The sequence below is a fragment of the Acyrthosiphon pisum genome, chromosome A3 (assembly GCF_005508785.2).
Source record: "Acyrthosiphon pisum isolate AL4f chromosome A3, pea_aphid_22Mar2018_4r6ur, whole genome shotgun sequence".
NCBI classification, from domain to species: domain Eukaryota; kingdom Metazoa; phylum Arthropoda; class Insecta; order Hemiptera; family Aphididae; genus Acyrthosiphon; species Acyrthosiphon pisum.
Window position 1 is genome coordinate 23,762,670 of NC_042496.1, and position 18,621 is coordinate 23,781,290.

The 18,621-nt window shown below is 27.5% G+C and overlaps 1 protein-coding gene and 1 long non-coding RNA gene across 2 annotated transcripts in view; one reads left to right on the plus strand and one right to left on the minus strand.

Annotated features, from left to right (window-relative positions):
* Positions 1-1,165: 1,165 nt before the first annotated feature.
* LOC100571148 overlaps positions 1,166-18,621 on the minus strand; it is a 32,284-nt gene continuing 14,828 nt past the window's right edge. The window contains exons 2-3 of the mRNA XM_029491076.1: positions 6,060-6,527; positions 1,166-2,885 (exon numbers count right to left, since the gene is read on the minus strand). Coding sequence (XP_029346936.1) covers positions 2,550-2,885; positions 6,060-6,527 — 804 coding nt within the window. The 3' untranslated portion in view covers positions 1,166-2,549. The remainder of the gene's footprint in view (positions 2,886-6,059; positions 6,528-18,621) is intronic.
* LOC115034380 lies at positions 7,920-11,348 on the plus strand. The gene is made up of 3 exons (XR_003839749.1): positions 7,920-8,381; positions 9,149-9,872; positions 10,359-11,348. It is a non-coding gene; the product is annotated as an uncharacterized LOC115034380 (long non-coding RNA).

An 18,621-nucleotide genomic window follows, 5' to 3' on the forward strand; every position in this document is an offset into this window, starting at 1 on the left:
TCATTTTTTTTTTCAATAAAATAATTCGTTCCTATATTTTATAATTATAAGCCCACTTGATTCATTTTATTAAAATATGTTAAGTATTTTTATATTTTATTTATACTATACATACTCATATAGTAGCTACATAATAGTATACTAAGCTGGCAAGTTCCAACTTAAATCGTTTTAATTTTTAATATAAAACAATAAACTATAACTATTATTTTGCACCAGCAGCAACTATAACGATGCGGTACAGGTGATCAACAGTCAGCCACCATTCTTTACATTTCCCGTCCATAGGTACATTGTAAATGTTTGAAATAATATTTTATGGTTGTATAAAAGTATAAGACCATAGTACAGTTTGGAAAGAGAAAGACCAATTTTTACATGAAAATGATATTAGAAGGTACCAAATTTTTATGATCATCGTAATAATAATAATTATTATGGGACTGACGTTAATAGTAAATAATATAACATTGTTATTTTGGATTTAATACAAGAAACTACACAGTTGTAATGTGAAATTTATTAGTATTTTGGGATATTAAAATCAGATACAGCGCAATGAAATAATAAATAAAGTTTTTTGCTTATACAGTATAATTACCTACCACAACTAAGAGTGTAAGGGACCAAAAAATAACAATTTTAACTATATCGATAGTGTAATGTTTTCGAGAAACATAATATCATACTATTAAAGGTAATTTTCCGGGAGGGATTTATTTTTATTAGAGTTATTATACAATATTCTAGTTTAGTATTATGGTTATTACAATATGTAGGTAGTGCATCTGTAAAAGTGTATTCATAAAATATTAAATAATATTTTAGTTGAATATAGTCTAAGCATATTGATATAAGTAGATAAATTGTTACTATAGTTCAAAATAATAATAATATATAAATGAATAGAATATTATTTATTTGTAAACTTTTATATTAAAGCGATTAGATGATTAGCTTTATAATACTATATTTTATATGTATGAATTATATGATTATATAATATTATACTGTTTAGTTGTAGATTTAACGTTAAGACATTCATATGATTAGTTTTACATAACTAAATTTTGTTTATTTTTACAATGTCAATATTATGTCAAGTATAAATAAATTCAACAAAGACGTACCTATTAGTATAAAGAGTATCATAATTTACAAACCATATTACTGCAAGGATATGAGATTTATTTCAATTATAATTTCACATTTAATCTTTTGTTTATAAAATTAAACCCACAAATAATACGCACTTTGTTTAAATTTTTCTTATTTGATTTCCATTCATTATTGGAGACAAGACATCGGTTGGGCTTCGCAAAATAATATAGTATCGAGAAAATAACATGGATGTAGGAGTATATATTATGTTTATTTCTTTTAAATAACCGTTAATATTAAATTTTAATGATACCCCGTCTAGGGTAGGATCATTAAAACAATAAATTATAATACCTGCTACTACACCTACGTTTGAGGCGTTCAAAACAACTGTTACGGGGAAGCGCGCAGTAATATTGTTGTAGGCATTTTAGAAATGTACATTTTTTTTTTTTATATAAGAATTGATTATCGGACTAAGAACGACTTTCTATAATCAATGATAAAAGTAATTTTAACCCGTTAGGTAAAGTCCATCCGTAAAATCCACGTAATATTATAACAATACAAATCGCATACAGACATAATCTTAGACTATATATTAAATAATCGTATTAATAATAATAAGCAAACGGAAGTTTTACGTGTGAGTATATTATACACACTCGATATTATATTATGTTATATTATTATTATTATAATTTGGCACTGTAAGAAAAACAAAAAAATAAATCTTCGGTCTGTTGTCTTTATTATTGTAATTTATTTCTTTATTTTTTTTTAATAATATGTTTCTGAGAGCTGCGTGTAGATACTGATTTTTATCAAACAATATGCATGACCGTATACGTTTCATAGGTGGAGATTTAGTGAAATGCTAGGGGAGCTTAATTTTTTTATTTTTAAACAATCTGTTCAATTAAAAAGGCTCACAAATACTCGAACCACTATATTTTAAATGTTTGTATGTTTATTATTAATACTACCGATTGGCTATGTTATAATACTCACAACACATTATTTTAAAGAAATTTGATAATATATTATAATACTTTAATAAAAACAAAAAATCAAAAATGTGTTAAATTGTTGAATTGTTATTGGGTAGAGGTATAGGTACTTTTTATAAAATAAATTATTTTTTATTTCCAGGACGAGATGGGTCGAGGAGCGGGGCCAAAGATAAAAGCTATCTAAGATAGTTCTCATATTATATGCTATAATAAATGACGACATTCAGCAGATGTTAAAATTATAAAATTGTATTTGGGGACTAATCACCCCAACCACCACTAATCTCCACCAACAATACGTTTACCACTGTATGTTTGTATGTTGTATGTATGCATCAATGTGTGTTTGTGTGTGTGTGTGTGTGTGTGTGTGTGTGTGTGTGTGTGTGTGTGTGTGTGTGTGTGTGTTTTTTAGGTGAACATTTGTCGTTTCTTTTAGTTGTTGATGTCAGCGGCGTCGTCAGCCAACTGCAGCGTATCCGTGTACTCAGTACCGGTGGTGGCGTCATAGTCGCGGTCGGCCCTTTTGCCCAGCCCGAAACCGTACTGGAGACGAGCCCGCCTGACGGCCGGGTGCCAAATGGGCGCCGCGTCGTCGCCGTCACCGTCGCCGTCGTCCCATTCCGCCCCCGCACCTCGTTTGCCCAGCCCGAAAGCGAACCGCTGGCCGTGACCCATATCGTCCGCCGTCCTCTTCTTCTCCTCCGACAAGTCGTTGTACGTGTAGTCCGATTCACGGTCGTCCACATTTAAGAAGGATGGGTGCGACACCTGTTGACCATATAATAACACACACGGTCATGGTAGTTATATTGTTGTTGTATATAAATATAATAATAATGTACTATTATTCAATTTCAAACTAGCCCGGATCAAGTCCACTGACAGCGTGTGGACGAAAAAAAAAATGAAAACACAGTTTTGTTAGTTGTCATTATATGGGGATTGACACCGATGATTTTCCTGACGTATTTAATGATATGATAAAGATATCCTGATTTGAATTTTTCACTAAGTCTACTTCCATATTTTTTATTTTATATTTATATATAAGTCACAATAAAGTGAATTGAAAACATTGGAAACTCAATTTATCTTGGTGTAAACTTAGGACAAAAAAAATCAAGTATTTGGGAAAGTTGATTTCAAGTTTAAGCTCCGACAAATCCAAATCTATTTTCAGAAACCTTATCGCATACTCGCATCATTAGATCGATCGTATCTCTGTCTCCTCCCTTAATCCGGGCTTGTATTCATTATTTAACACAATATATTACTGTCGTTCTATACTCTTTTTCAAATGAGAACGCACCGGGTCGCGCATCGTTATCAGAGGCGGAACCACAAGCCCCTCCCACAAAATTAGTAATTAATTTCTGATTAGTCGCCAATGATCGGCTACTTTCGACGCCGCCGGGCATACAGAATGTTAAATTATTATTATAATTATTATTATACAAGGTGGCACCACCTACGACAGCTGAAACTGTCGGGAGTGGGGAGGCCATGCGCGCGTTTCGACCGGTTTTCGTCCGCCGCCCGGTGCGTTCTCATTTGAAAAAGAGTATAATGTTCTTTGAATAATAGTCTCCTAATACTAAACTGTAACTTTGTGTTTATAATAATATACATTTTATTCACCGTTCAGTGGTGTATATGTCGTATATTATGCGTACGGCGTACCTTTATTTATAAATAAATTAGGGTACCTATATAATATTATGCATATAGGTAGGTATCTACATTTCGTTTGTATTTAAAAGTGCTTATCAAGCTTTTTTGGCACGTAAATGTAATGAAAAATATTAATGAAGTGGTTACAGTTAATAACAGATATTATTACGTAAAAATGAAAAAATAGTTAGTATGTAGAGTTGGTTTAGTTTTTAATGCCACGTTTGACTTATTTTGTTAGCGCAATAATATAGGTAAAAACGGAATGCTGAAGTATACCTAATCATTAAAATGTGGTTATGATTTTTATACCTTTAATACAACTATCAACTACATAATAATATTATATTTATATTATTAGTGGCACAGCGTCACTCTATGATGATAAAAACATTTATAAAAGTACTATGCGCGTTCTATGTCCCGTTATAAAATACCGTATATTGTTGTATTCATGCTAAAACGCAACTGCATCAATAGGTAAATAATTATTACTTATTACCTATTGTATATTAGATTTGGTTAAGCTATGTTGTATATAATATTTAATATTAAATTAAGTTTGTAATATAGGTATACACAGCGTGAATGTAGTTTTAAATGTTTAATGATTTAATATTTGTGATTCCTAATAAGTTTACTATAAAACGTACATTTTAATAAATTAAACCATAATTGTTATTTATATTAATAATCATTATATTTTCAGAAGTTGTATCATTAAATAATATTATATTTGTTCGTTTTATTTCCATAGCTGAAAATTAATGGTCGAACGATTAAGGTACAATTAAATTACTACCGCAAAATATTTAATTGAAATTTTAATCAAAAAACGATTCAATTTTCTCTCCCTGTCACTTTTAAGATCCACAAAACTAATTAATTCAACGAAAAGTGTTTAAAATATAATTGTAAAAATAAAAATAACTCAAACATTACATTTTATTTTACATAAAAAAAATATATTTTGGTTTAATGTTTTAATTAATTTTGGTTAAAGCAAACCAATTTTTTTTTTGTTTGACTGACTTAAATTGGTTTCAAAGCATTATAAATTATATTATACTGGATGTCTGAATCCGTGGATAGAGCATATACTCGATGAAGTAAAATATATTAGTCTAAACAAGCACATAACAAGAATCAACACTAGATATATTGTAATATATTAATAATATTAATAATGATATTGTGAAGTTACACTACACTTCAAAATACATAAGGGCCCTATACCGGCCTACCATATTTTTTAAATATTATAGTAGGTATGTAAAAAACGTTGAAAAAAAATATATTACGTAATATTAAAGTACGTTGATATAAAAATAAAATTTAGAAATCTTGTCGTCCATGTTTTTAGTATCTACCAATAATAATGTACAATTAATAATGAGCAATAACGATTAATCTTTATTATGAACTAGTATCATGTACAGTGCTTGAAGTGGAGGGGGGATACGGAGGGATGGCATCCCTCTACTTTTTTGTTAGATGAAGAATAGAATAATGTTATGATGATATCAGGAAATCTGAATTGTAAGGTATCCCTCCACTTTACTTGAGTCATTTCTATCACTGATCATGTAATGTTACATATTATTTGTATTAGGGTCCGAGATCGTCACAATAATTATTGAACTAGTTTCCATACCTTCATTAAACGTACTCATTTGATAATGGATGATTTATCACAATATACTTCACCCTTCAACCATGTGGTAAAAATGTTTACATACAGGTATGTTTATTTGTTTCTTGACTAATTATTTTGATTACAAATTAATTTTTTTTTACAATGATTTCTGTATAATATGATACATCGTCAGAATCGGGACACTAGGTATATGTTACTCGAGTTTCGAGACAATTGAATACAATTATTGACAGCTGCTTAATTTTTATTTTGATATCCAAGCTCATTCGTTAACAAAAATTAATTAGGTATTTATGATTTCTAAAATCTATATTTCTCCAATTACATTTTAAAATCTATTTTATTCAGTGTCATCATATTATCTCTTCGAATATCTCTCACATAACCTAGGTATACTTTAAGGGCTCAAGAAATCCATAAGAAGAAAAAAATCGACGCAAATGAACTAAAATGTCAGTTTTTGAAAATGTATTAATAATTAACTTTATGTTACAGGACGGTCATTGCCCATTGATCATCCCTCTTATTATATTTCAAGTCAAATTAACGAATCAATACAATATATTGTATTTTATATTTAAAAAAAGTTATTTATAGTGATCTTAAGATCTTACTCTTTTTCCGAGTCCAAAACTGTACTGTGGCGAAGCCCGCCGTCCCAGACCGAAACTATAGAAGGTCGGTGATGCCCGTTTTCCTAAGCCGAACTCGTACTGTTTGAGCGCAGCCCGTTTACCCAGACCAAATCCGTACTGCTTTGACGCTGACCGCTTTCCCAATCCGAACTCGTATTGCCGGTAAAGACGTTTTCCGAGTCCAAAACCGTACTGCTTGTGCGCGCGTTTGGCCAAATAGCCCAACGGGCCCAGTGGGTCGTTGAAATAACTTTCCGCCGGAGATGTCATCTGGATCGACTGATGTCCACCACCGTCCACCATTGTCTGCATAATGTCAGATTGTTGCTGTTGCTGCGCCTGTTGACTTTTAATCCCGACTTTGTCCTCGTGTCCTGTGATTGCGTCCGTCCATACCGCGGTTGCGATGACTAAAATCCACATGCAACAACTATGATGCATTTTGACCTAAAAAATGTAGTCGTATTTAATTTTAAAAACTAAATTATTTCTGCTTCTATACAGTCCGGCTTCAATGTTAGTTTTCATTGTGATTTCAGACTTGGCATTAAGTAATACTTTATTGTTTTGTAAATTATGCAATTAATTAATTTTGAATTGTTTTATGTTGGGTTAAAATTAACTTGCTAATTAGCCGTTTGTATCAATACAAAAGTTACTAGTACCTAACGTTCAAATAATAAAAAAAAATAATACATCCAATTTTTTTTGGCTTCTTCAGATGTATTATAATTTATGGGTAATAATGTTTAATTTTTCAACCATGAAATATATGAAAACATCTAGGTCATGTATTAGTTTTCTTACATAATATACTAAAATTGTGTATGAAAATGAGACACAAGAGATTACTTATCTATAATGTTCAAAACTGAGCTAAAATCTAAAATATAGACAGGAAAATATCAATAAATTTATTCAGTATTGATTTTCTCTTCTACTTTTGGAATTTTACTTTAATAAAACTAATAAAAGTTTTTAAAAACTTTTATTTTTTATTTAAACATACTTTTTTTAAATTATCTATACAACAGTTTTCCTATTGAATTATATATACTTCACAAATATGTAAAAAAAAGTTATCAACTGTGGACACTGGACGGTATATTATGTACAAAATATATGCACACATTAATATATTTTCTTGCACTAGAAAAAGTGTATATATTTTTTTTATTGTTAATCGGAAGAACATTAAGTGTTATTCACTATTGAAGTTTTAAATTTATTATTAAATGATTAAATGAAGGCGAATATATTTTATAAATCTCATATTTTGTATAGTTTTTTCGTTGGTTTTTTAAATAAAATGTACAAATAAGAAAAAAAACTTTAAAAATGTATTCATACCACAGTTTTAGAATTCGTTATTTTTACCAAAGTGTTTCCATTATTATTCCGCCCATAACCCATTTTCTATGTATTTTAGTCGTTGAATAAAAAATAACTTTTATGTGTGTAGGGTATAGCTTAAAAGAAAATGTTTTTAGCAAGAAAAAAGTATATAAAAATTACTGTTAAAAAGAGGGTTATCTTGATCATTTTATTACACATAAGTTTAAAAGATAATTTACGCAATTTCGTATAATTTAGGATTTGGGTTACTTAAGTTTAAATTATAATCATACTTGTTTATATAGCAAAAATATTCAATATCATTTAAGAACTAGTCAATTAATTCATTTGTTATTGAATTATAATAATTGCTATTTCAAATTTAATTAATTCCAATAAGAAAATATTTCATTATTTGGTTTTTATTTTTATTGTATTGTTATTTAAATTAATTGTATAAATTACTTTAACTTATAATTTTATAAGTTCTACATTACAGAAAAATATTATATTATAATCATTTAACTAAAACGTTTTGCTTTGTAGCCAAAATGTACCGTGTTCAAAAGTTAAAATGTTTATGAGTAAAAAAAAAATCACATTTTTCATTATTACGAAGAAAACGTAATAGTGTTTATTTTTATGTTTATAAGGGCATTGGATCTGTAATGTTTATATTGGAAATTATTATCAGCCGACAAACAGAACCCGTTGAATGGGAGAAGACAATGAAGTTTCATTAGTCCTTTATTGTTATCGGTCCGGAAAATAATGCTTATATGGAAAATTGTCCCTCGGGGGTGTTTAAATAGGCGGACAGAATAAATTAACTTTGTTACGGCTATCTACCACGGAAGAAATTAATTATCATCATCGCTAAATGCTGTGATGTCCTCACTTCTTGACACATTGATGTTGGTGTTGTTGAACATCTTTCGGGGGACGACGCGAAATCGTGAAAAAAAAGTAAGTAGTGGTGCACATAGTATTATTATATGTGTGGTTGGCGAATATGTTTTCCCCGAGAGGCATTTGTAGCGAAAACATGTTTTTCTCCGATGCCAGACGGATAAATGATGAGTTGTCGTATAAAAATAATATACATGTACATAAAACCACTGCCGCGAAGTCATATTATTTTTTGGTCGCTCGACATGAGTAATAAACAAGAAAAAAAATGCCACAGTGGAAAACTACACGACAATTGAAATGATAAATTTGAAAATATACCATGAAATACAAACCTACGGTGTAAGTTTCTGTTAGATCGAGACGATTTGCTCTCGGGAAATGTGCAAATACGACATTTGTGTACGTTTTGAACTGATTTCTCGATGATATTTTTCTTGTCTAACACTCAAACAGATTTGATAAACTACGTATAATGCACATGCGATATAATATGTAAAACGGAACACGTAAATCCGCTAGCAATTTACCGCTGTGTTTTAATAATATTATTTAAACATCTAACCTAATGAGAATTGAACGATAATATCAGTAGTCAGTAGTCAGTATAGGTATTATAGTAATCGAAACACTTTAATTAATTACTATTTAATATTTACTATTTACTACACTCATGATAATAATACATTATTATAATTTATTATTATGTTAACGATATAGATTTTATTTTACATAATATACTGTGAATAAGTACCTAACTATCGCTATCTGCAGTAGTTGTTAACTTTAAAAATATATATTATATACTCTTTTTTTGTTTTCAGTGTATCTCTGATTTCTGCGGTTGTCACCAAAGCGCCAATTAGGTCCGTCAGTTCATTTTTTATAGCTTAGTAAGAACGTGTAAATAATATACACAGTTAAGACAGTGTCAACCGAAATAATTGGTCAGGTGATGAGGGTATAACTGGTAAAAGTTGATAAGGCACATTTCAGGTACATATATAGAAAGGAAATATGCATTTATAACAATCACAGTGACTTTATATTATATTAATACGTCATATTGTATTCATAATATTTCAAGATTTTAGTTTTGTAACATAAATAATATATATAAAAATATAATATACGTGCATATATATTTATAGTCAATTTTACCAGCATAAACCGTACACTAGACTATTTAACAGTCACTATTACATGATAGTAACATAACATTTTTATATATCTAAGTATAATATTAGGTTAATATGTCATAAGAGTATTATTACGTTCATTTTTCATTAAAATTTAAATGTAACTTCTGTTTAAAATATTATTTGTTCAACAACAAATTACTGAAAATACAGAGACACTAAATATTTTATAGGTAGTTTCTATGCATAGAATATACTGTAAAATGAAAACTGAAGAAGAATGCGTATAAGTAAGTTGTCATTAAATGTATTTATCTATGTGACTGTCTTCATATGGGATTATGGATAATGGAATCAGTGATCCGCAATGAAAGATTAAATGAAAATTTGATGATTAATATTTTGAAATGTATGTTCACTTTATTTTATAAATTATGCCTTAAGCTAATATTAAAGTACATTCAATATTGCACATTGAATATAATATATTAACAATACTTTTACTCTGTTAAATCTGTACCTATCATAAAAAAAAAATTATTTTTACCTAGTTTATATTATATTTTGTACAAATATAGGACTATATATAATCTTCTATAATTATTCTAGACGATATAAGAGGTAAGGGACTTAAATATTTAGAAATTTTCAACGGACTTCAATATATTTTGTCAAATAAATGAAAAAAGATTAATTTAATGAAAAATAGAATTGATTTCAAAATTATTCAATTTTTTTTTTGAGAGGGGGGGGAATTGATTGAAAAAAATTATATTATATTGTTTAACCTATTGGTTACATTTTGAATCACTATTGTTAACATTTAAAGTATCGACCTATCTACCTACAGTTTTATTATACGGTATTAAAACTTTTTGTTCTGATTATTTGTTAGAATTAACTCAAAACCAAAATCAGCGATTTTGTGAAACTTTATCTCACCCAAGACAAAAGTTATAAAATTTGGAAAGGATTTATCTTCAATGCGTCATTGTGGTTGATTGGTCCATACCAGCATTGAAGCGAAACAATCACCGAACCAAACGTGCAAATCCAAGATAAACACAATACGATGGAAATCGCAAGTCATATTTATTTTTTTTATTGTTCATTTTTGATGGACGTTATTCAACCATTAACAAGTCTTGACAAATGTAGCTACACAATTACGTAAATTTAAAATTTAAATTACCGTTGTTTCAAATCAAAATTATAATATAAGATCTATCTGCAATAATTCAATATTTATTTGTTTAACTCAAACACGAATTTAATCTTAGCTCATAAGAATAACTTTATTTTTTTATACAAGTAAAAATTATTACCTACATTGGATATAATTTGTTATTTGTACCTACATACTACCTATAGAATATTGTTAAGAATTCTTTTTACTACCTACCTATTATACCTATGAAATATTAATAATTTAAAGATATTATAAATTATTTTTCAATCTAATAAAAAAAAGGATTTAGTTTTCAAGTAAATCAGATATACAGATTATTACCTATTAAATGATTAATCGAAATCTAATATATTTTAAAGGTATATTTATAATAAAGTTACAAATTAATACATACGTACTTATTTTTTCAGACTTTTCTGTTTATCTTAATTAATGATACAGGTATATAGAAAGAGACATCATGATATTTGTCCAATCCAATATCTATACTGTTCAGTTTTAGTACCTATGTCCTATACACTATCAAATTATTATCATACCTATAAATATATGGAAATGTTTTGTATGGAAATTGGAGTGAAAAACTGATTTCTAAAGGAGGACAAATTAAAAACGAAATCAATAATTTATAATAGAATTTTGATCCAAAGTTTTTTCTTCATTATGTAGGAAGAGTTAAATATAAGTAAATAATAATAAAATCACCGTAGATGATTATTTGGTATTAGTTTTATAGTAAAGTTTTCCTTTCTTAAAAATAGACTGCAGTCAGATTATTGTTTGTACAAATTGTTATTATAATTTGCGTTATACTGAAAATCAAACTTTTTAACAAAATCAAATTGAGTAGTATTAAAAAACTTTTATAACACTTTAATTTATTATACACTTTTATTAGATTTAATTTTTATTATATTATAATGTGTTAAATATTGATTATTTTAAAATGGATTTTTTGTCTCTATCACACCTACCTACTTATTTCAGTGCTACTCAGGTGTCTATATGACGTAACAACAATTTAACAATCTATATAATAATAGATGAAAATTCAACATTTACGTTGAAAAAAGATAATTCAGCCGACACTTGAATACTTTATAATATTGTTTATAACCATTATAATAAACACGAAGCATTATTAGTGTAGCAGTGCCATCTGTTATTTATCAATTTATTTGTTACCAAACCGAACCGAGAAAACTGTTTTAATCAACGTTCAATCGCTTCAACACCCCATACGACTGCCAGCGAAGTATTAAAAGAGGAGAGTTTTATAGTAAAAATAATTTTATGTTTTATTTTTCACCACAATTTTTATCAGACAACACATAAACGAGAAATTGAAATGTTAATCTGACGAAAAACGTTTACACTGAAATAATTTATAGCCTTACTGATGGCCTGTGAAAAACGCCTCCTCGTTACGTTCTCTGCTTCTTGCAACAGCATAAAACTCTCATTTTAAATCTCACACAAAATCACTTTTTTACTAAACATTTTAAAGAGACAAACGAAAAATATTCCTATAGCAAATGTTTGATGTATATATATTAGGTAATTATTATTTCAGAGTGGGTAACCTTTTTCTAAATTATTTGTTTTTGTACTTACTTCTTATGAAATTTTGTATACCAAACAAATATTGATGGGAAATTTATAATACAAATCGTACAATTACAATCGTACGAGTAAATAAAACTAAGTCACTCGTATATATATAATATTTACATTATATTTTTTAAATATTTATTTATTCATTTTTATGAAGTTACTTATCAATAATATTCTATAAGCATACAACACATATTAATGTTTATATTTAAGTAAGAATAAAATGATTTTTTTGTTACTGGATTCTTTTAAACACTGGACTTGTAAATTGTAATTAACAGATCATACTCATTAGCTAAATTAAATATTTTTTTTTTGAGGCTTTAGTAAATTGTGTCTTAGAATATTGAACATGAGTTACTTGAAAAGTGAATACTGATAGAAATTGTAATATTAATGAGTTACTTTTTAATCATGGTAATTGATTATTTGTACGTGAAAGTAAAAAAAAATTGTAGAAAATATATTATGATAAATATAAAAATAAAAATACACAAAAAACAAACAGTTGCGTATAATATCTTATAAATCGTACACAATTAAAAAAACTAGCTGTTTATGAATATCAAACACTATAATACTTACTACCTTATTGCCTATTGGTTATTTTGCATTTATAGTTTTTCTTCATTAATTGAAAAATTAATATAAATAATATGAATAATAAAAAAAAATTGTACCACTAAGTACTAAAATAGCTAGAGTAATATACGTTTGCTATAGGTAATAAACTAAAAAAAAACGTTTGTTAAGTTGGAAGTTGGAACGATTATGATATTTTAATTAAAATGGGTAGAGGTATAAAAATTAAAATATACTAAATATTATGTATATTTTGATTACAATTTTTAGATAAGGTATATAATAATAATATATAAAACAGATTTAAGCTTTTACATAGTAAATTATTAACAATATAATTACTGTTACTTCCAACTTACAAACGAAAATTGTATGTAAATGTTTGAGTATAAATATTAATTGATATAAAATATGTATGACTAGTTTTTACGTGTTAAAATAATTACTTTAAATATTTATTCATTATTTTAACATCATAAAAATACGTAATAATTATAGTATATTACACTGTATATTTATATAGCTATATTTAAAATAATTCTCAGTTTCAATTAAAAAGTGTATAATGTATACATGATACTTGATATTATTTAGGGAATTAAAAATCCATTAATTTCCTTTGAAGTAAAAGAATACAATATTATACTTCTTATTAAGAGCCTGGTACTTTGATTTACAAAATAAAAATAAAAAAAAACCAAACTATATTAAGTAAATTACTTTATTGATATTTTGATTCATTAAGCGAAAATCATCACAAAAGAAAACAATTTTTGTTTGTTATACAAAAACATTTGTTACAAAGTGTAACTCAAATATGAGTAATAAAACCTAAATATTAGATTGAGAAAGCTAATATTTATTTTAGTTTCAAAACTATAGTGTTACAAATATCATTGTTTTTAATATTTTTTTTTTTTAGGAAAAATATATTCACTTTTAATTTATGTCTGGTTTATAAATACATATTAATATTATAATGTATATATGACCGTGTAGAGGATATCTCGGTGCCGGTGGGAGGGGACACAAAAACCCTAGGGGACCAAAAGTTTTGGACTACATAGAGCCAACTGGATTACTAGACGTTTGGCTGCAGGTAGAGGACTAAGTTAAATAGTGAGGATAAGTTTTTATACCAATTACGTATATTATGTTTCAAACCGGAATTTTAGATTATGATTGGAGCTATGAAAAAAAACACTCATCATTGTAAAACCATTACCGTCTGGTGCGTAGTAAATTCTTTCATTATTTATTTACTTTATGCCCAAAATCGTCCATAGTATCTAATAAATAATAGTACATCATAACTCGTAAACATTTATAGAGTATTTCGATTTCTGCATATGTGTGGACAGTTTTGAAATAAAATAGTTAGATACTTCCAGGAAGTTAGTATTAACTTCCACCTAACTTTTCCGACCAATATTTTTTAATTAGTAGATAGGTAGTCATTTTTGAACACAGAACCTACAAAGTTGTGAATCCCAACTAAATGCATTTAACATAAAAAAAAGGCAATTAATAAATTATTTATAAATTATATATCTAGATGTTTTTTAGATAATGAAAACCGTTATTTCTACAGCATTTTATTTTGCAAATAATTTAACTAAAGCCTTGAACACATTCTTTGGTTTTCCCTATCTAGACAGCATGCGATTGATTTTTATCTTACATATGCATATTATGTTCAACTATTCGATATTTTTTGATAGAATTGTATTGTCTATATATTTCAAACTACTTTTAAATTTGAAATAACAATAAATATTATAACTGTTTGTCAACTACTCATAATACTCGTACGTTAATCTTAAGTCATATCACAACTACTGTTTATTATGATGAATTATATTATTTGTTAATTTTTTCTAAAATTAAATCAAATTAATCAGCATAATATTATGTACCTACCTACCTACATAATTGATTGCTAGAACATTTTTTTTTTATTATTTAATATCTTAATATTTTTCTTAATTAATACGTGTTACAGAGAATGACATTACGTTTAAAAACTGAACATATATTATTTATCACCTAGAAGTAAGTAATTATTTTTAAAAAAATGTTAAACAATTTTTTCTGGATGTGTTAAAGTAACTTATTTAATTTTTAAATACATTTTTCGGGTGATATTTATGCAAAGAATATACAATTTTACATTAAACTCTAATAATGTGTTTTTCTTATATTTACTTACGGATAAATAACAGGATTGTCTTTGTTGTTATTTTAACACAATGACTTTATCGCATATACGGGACAAATCCCTAGTGAAAAGTCAACCCTTTCTTATGAGAATAGTCAAATATAAATCTACTTAATAATAACTTTTACAAATACAGACGGGGTCATGGGTTCATAAATGTATTTTTTTTTGTTAATGGCTTAAATAAATCAAACGTATGGTAGTCTAAAAATGTATATTATGTTAGGTATACTATTGTACTTGTGTAATATGCTGTTAAAAGTGAAAATAATAATCGTTTACTTTGGAAAATAGGTAATAAAATAAAAATGCATACAATTTTATCAATTTATATACAATTTAAGCCTGTGAACATTAAAAGCCGGAAAGTTTTAATATGTCGATTGTTTTTGGGTTAATTGTTTGGTACCCAATTTATAATCTTATACGTATATACGTCAATAATAAGATCTACCTATAAGATACTACTAATTTATGCATGTCCAGAATGGGCTGCCACTCCACCAACAAAAAATTGAAAATTGGAAGCTCTATAGAAAAGATAGAAAAACGAATTTATATGTATACAAAACGAATTTCTAAGAATTGTACTCAAAGTACCCGGGTATGAGCAAAACAAGCAACTGCACAATGACAAGAGATTACCTTACCTGTCGAAATGGATGATAAGCCGATACAAAAATGTATACCTAAATAAAACCGAAGGAGCTCTCCATTACGAAAAAACATCCAAACCTCGACTGAAACTATCACGCATACCACAAGAAATGTGGTATACCTCGAAACAGGTACCACGTTTGACAGGGTGTCAAGTGTGAAGTGTTGCCGCTCAAAAGAACCAATTTTCGTCGAGCCATGGAGTGTCTCTCACTGGACAAAGTATAATAACTATGAAGTATGTATTAGGTAGGATGGCTAAAAATTAAAACTAATAATCGGTTGTAAACGCTTTAAAAAAATATTTTGTTTTTTACCCTAATGATTTGAATATCAATTCGATTTTTGAATTGTTAAAAACTATGCATAGTAGATTGTTACTGCAGTAATTTATTGATCAATTAAATAAATGATTTTCCAAAAATATCTTCTTACAGAATAAATCTATTATATCTCATATGGTTTTATTCTACAAAAAAATAAACATAAAATAATAATATATCTGTTTAAACTTTTTTTAAATTGCTATTTTTGACGATCCGAAAAAGTTGATAAAATACCAAGTGCCCTAGACGCTATAGAAGTGCGTTGAACTGGAAGAATTATGATTGATATCTCATAAAAAAAACTATCTTTGTTTTACAATCGCGTTTGTCAAGTTTAAATATTATTGCTGGTTTGAAATAAAAACTGAAAACGCATACGAAATACTGTTTCATTCGTGTAGGTTGTAAAAAATTACTATAAATATATGGTTGTAAACCGTCATTGAATTGGCCAAATATTTTTACATCTATAGAAATAAAATCAACTAAATTATTTGAATATATTCTTAGTACGTTCAACTTTACATTTATTGTAGGCACTATACCCACCTACCTATCGCATGAGATATTTTTAAAATTTCATACCGGCTTTAGATAATAGAATTTAAAGTATATAAGCCTCATGTTATACATTCCAATAACGTTAACGCTTTAACTATTTTAAGTCGTATACGACGGTTGGCGTAAATAATTCTACAAGAATCTCTATCTATTCGGCGATGTACTGCTGATGTGCGATAGAAGTTTATAATTAAAACAATTCGTGGATACTTCTATGGAATCGTCCATGGCGATTGTACTAGTAACAGCTGAGTGAAAATGTAATAAACGTCCGGAACAGATTTATGTTGTTAATTTTCTTTTGAGATAAAGTACATCATTTTGTGTACAGAAAAATAGAATAAGTAATAGATCGTGAGAAGACAAAAAAAAAAAAAGGTAATTTTCGAGAAAATCTTATCGGCATATATCAAATGTCTTTACTGTCTGTAGAATCTATAATTAATGACCGATAGGTACAGTGGGAAGGTAGCTGCTGTGAACTTAAAAGCATAATATTGGACCTTTATTTGTGCTTTGTTATTTATTTTTTTTAATCAACGCCTTTACGAAATAATATATTGTGCTTTTTCCAGTAAATAAAATATGACTGCTCAAAAGCTGTTGGAAAAGGATCGCCGCGTGCTCATAAATATTGGGTTACCGCATTCTTCACGAGATTATTGTAAAACAATGTCTCCGGCTGTCGGGGCCGAAATTGCTCGAAATTACGCACTGGGATATGCTTTGACAAAGTCTGACAGACGAGTTGTAATCTGTCGGCAGAATTACATGTCAACTTATCCAATAAGTTTGATGTCAGCGTTTCATCTTTATGATACTGCGTAATCTAAAATATTTCTTTGAATTGTTTGATATTATGTTTTATGTTCTCGGTAATTTCGATGAAAATATGCGTAAAAAGAGACAGTGATAAATAAAAAGAATGACAATGTATTTGATGTAAGTATATTTTTATTATTCAATTTGATAGGTAACAAATAAGATCAGAGAATTAAAATATGTTTTAAAATTTTGTCGTAGGGATCAATTTAAATAATATTTCGTTACTCAAATCAGTGGCGCAGTGAACCAGGGTACTTATAATTTAATTAGTAATATATTATCACTTCAACATTATTCGTTTTTGCCTTTTTGAAATACTTGATTAAAATAAAAAAATTTAACAACGTTAAATAACAATATGATCTAACAATATACCTAACCGTGTATTATTATATTATGTTTTCATTGTTTCTAAAAATATTTCCTATTTTTATTTAAATTAAGGTATTATTTTAAATGTAAAACCTATAGGCAATTATTATTATTTTTCAAACTATTGTAACATATCGAATCGTATTTAAAAACATTTTTAAAAGCAAAACTGTATTGGAAATCAAACATTTTTTTTAATAAAACCAAATAAATGAATAAATAATTATTTTCACTTTAGAAATGTCGTATAAGCTCTAGGAAATACAATACCCTGCTCTTGATAACTGCACTTTGAAGAATATCAAAGAAGTACCAATAAACGGTTGATCGGCAGACTTAAATAGCATATAATAAGCGCATTACAGTCAGTAAAGTATGTCAACTTTATTCTTAATACGTATGTATACCTTGTTAGCAAACGAATTGTCAGGGGAGCAATATTTTAAATTTTACTCAGTTCTCAAGTCAGTATTATTCTTAAGGTGTTTATGCAAATTGGTTTTTATCGCTCGACTCTTAGTTTAAATAAAAATGCATTAAGTCACGTCGCCAGAAAATAATTCATCATATAATAATAATATAATGATTAATGAATAGTATTATTTTATTTTATTGTTCGTAGTTCGTACAAGTGATAATAACCAGTGTAAGGAATATTTTTTTACACTGTTTTTTCCTTGAAAAATGAAAAGTATATTAATTTAATGGTGGATTATAAATTAGAAATGTATAAATATTCTATTGTTATCAATGATCATTTTATCATAAACAATCAATTGAAATTCAATAGTTTTCAATCAAATTATAACCGCAT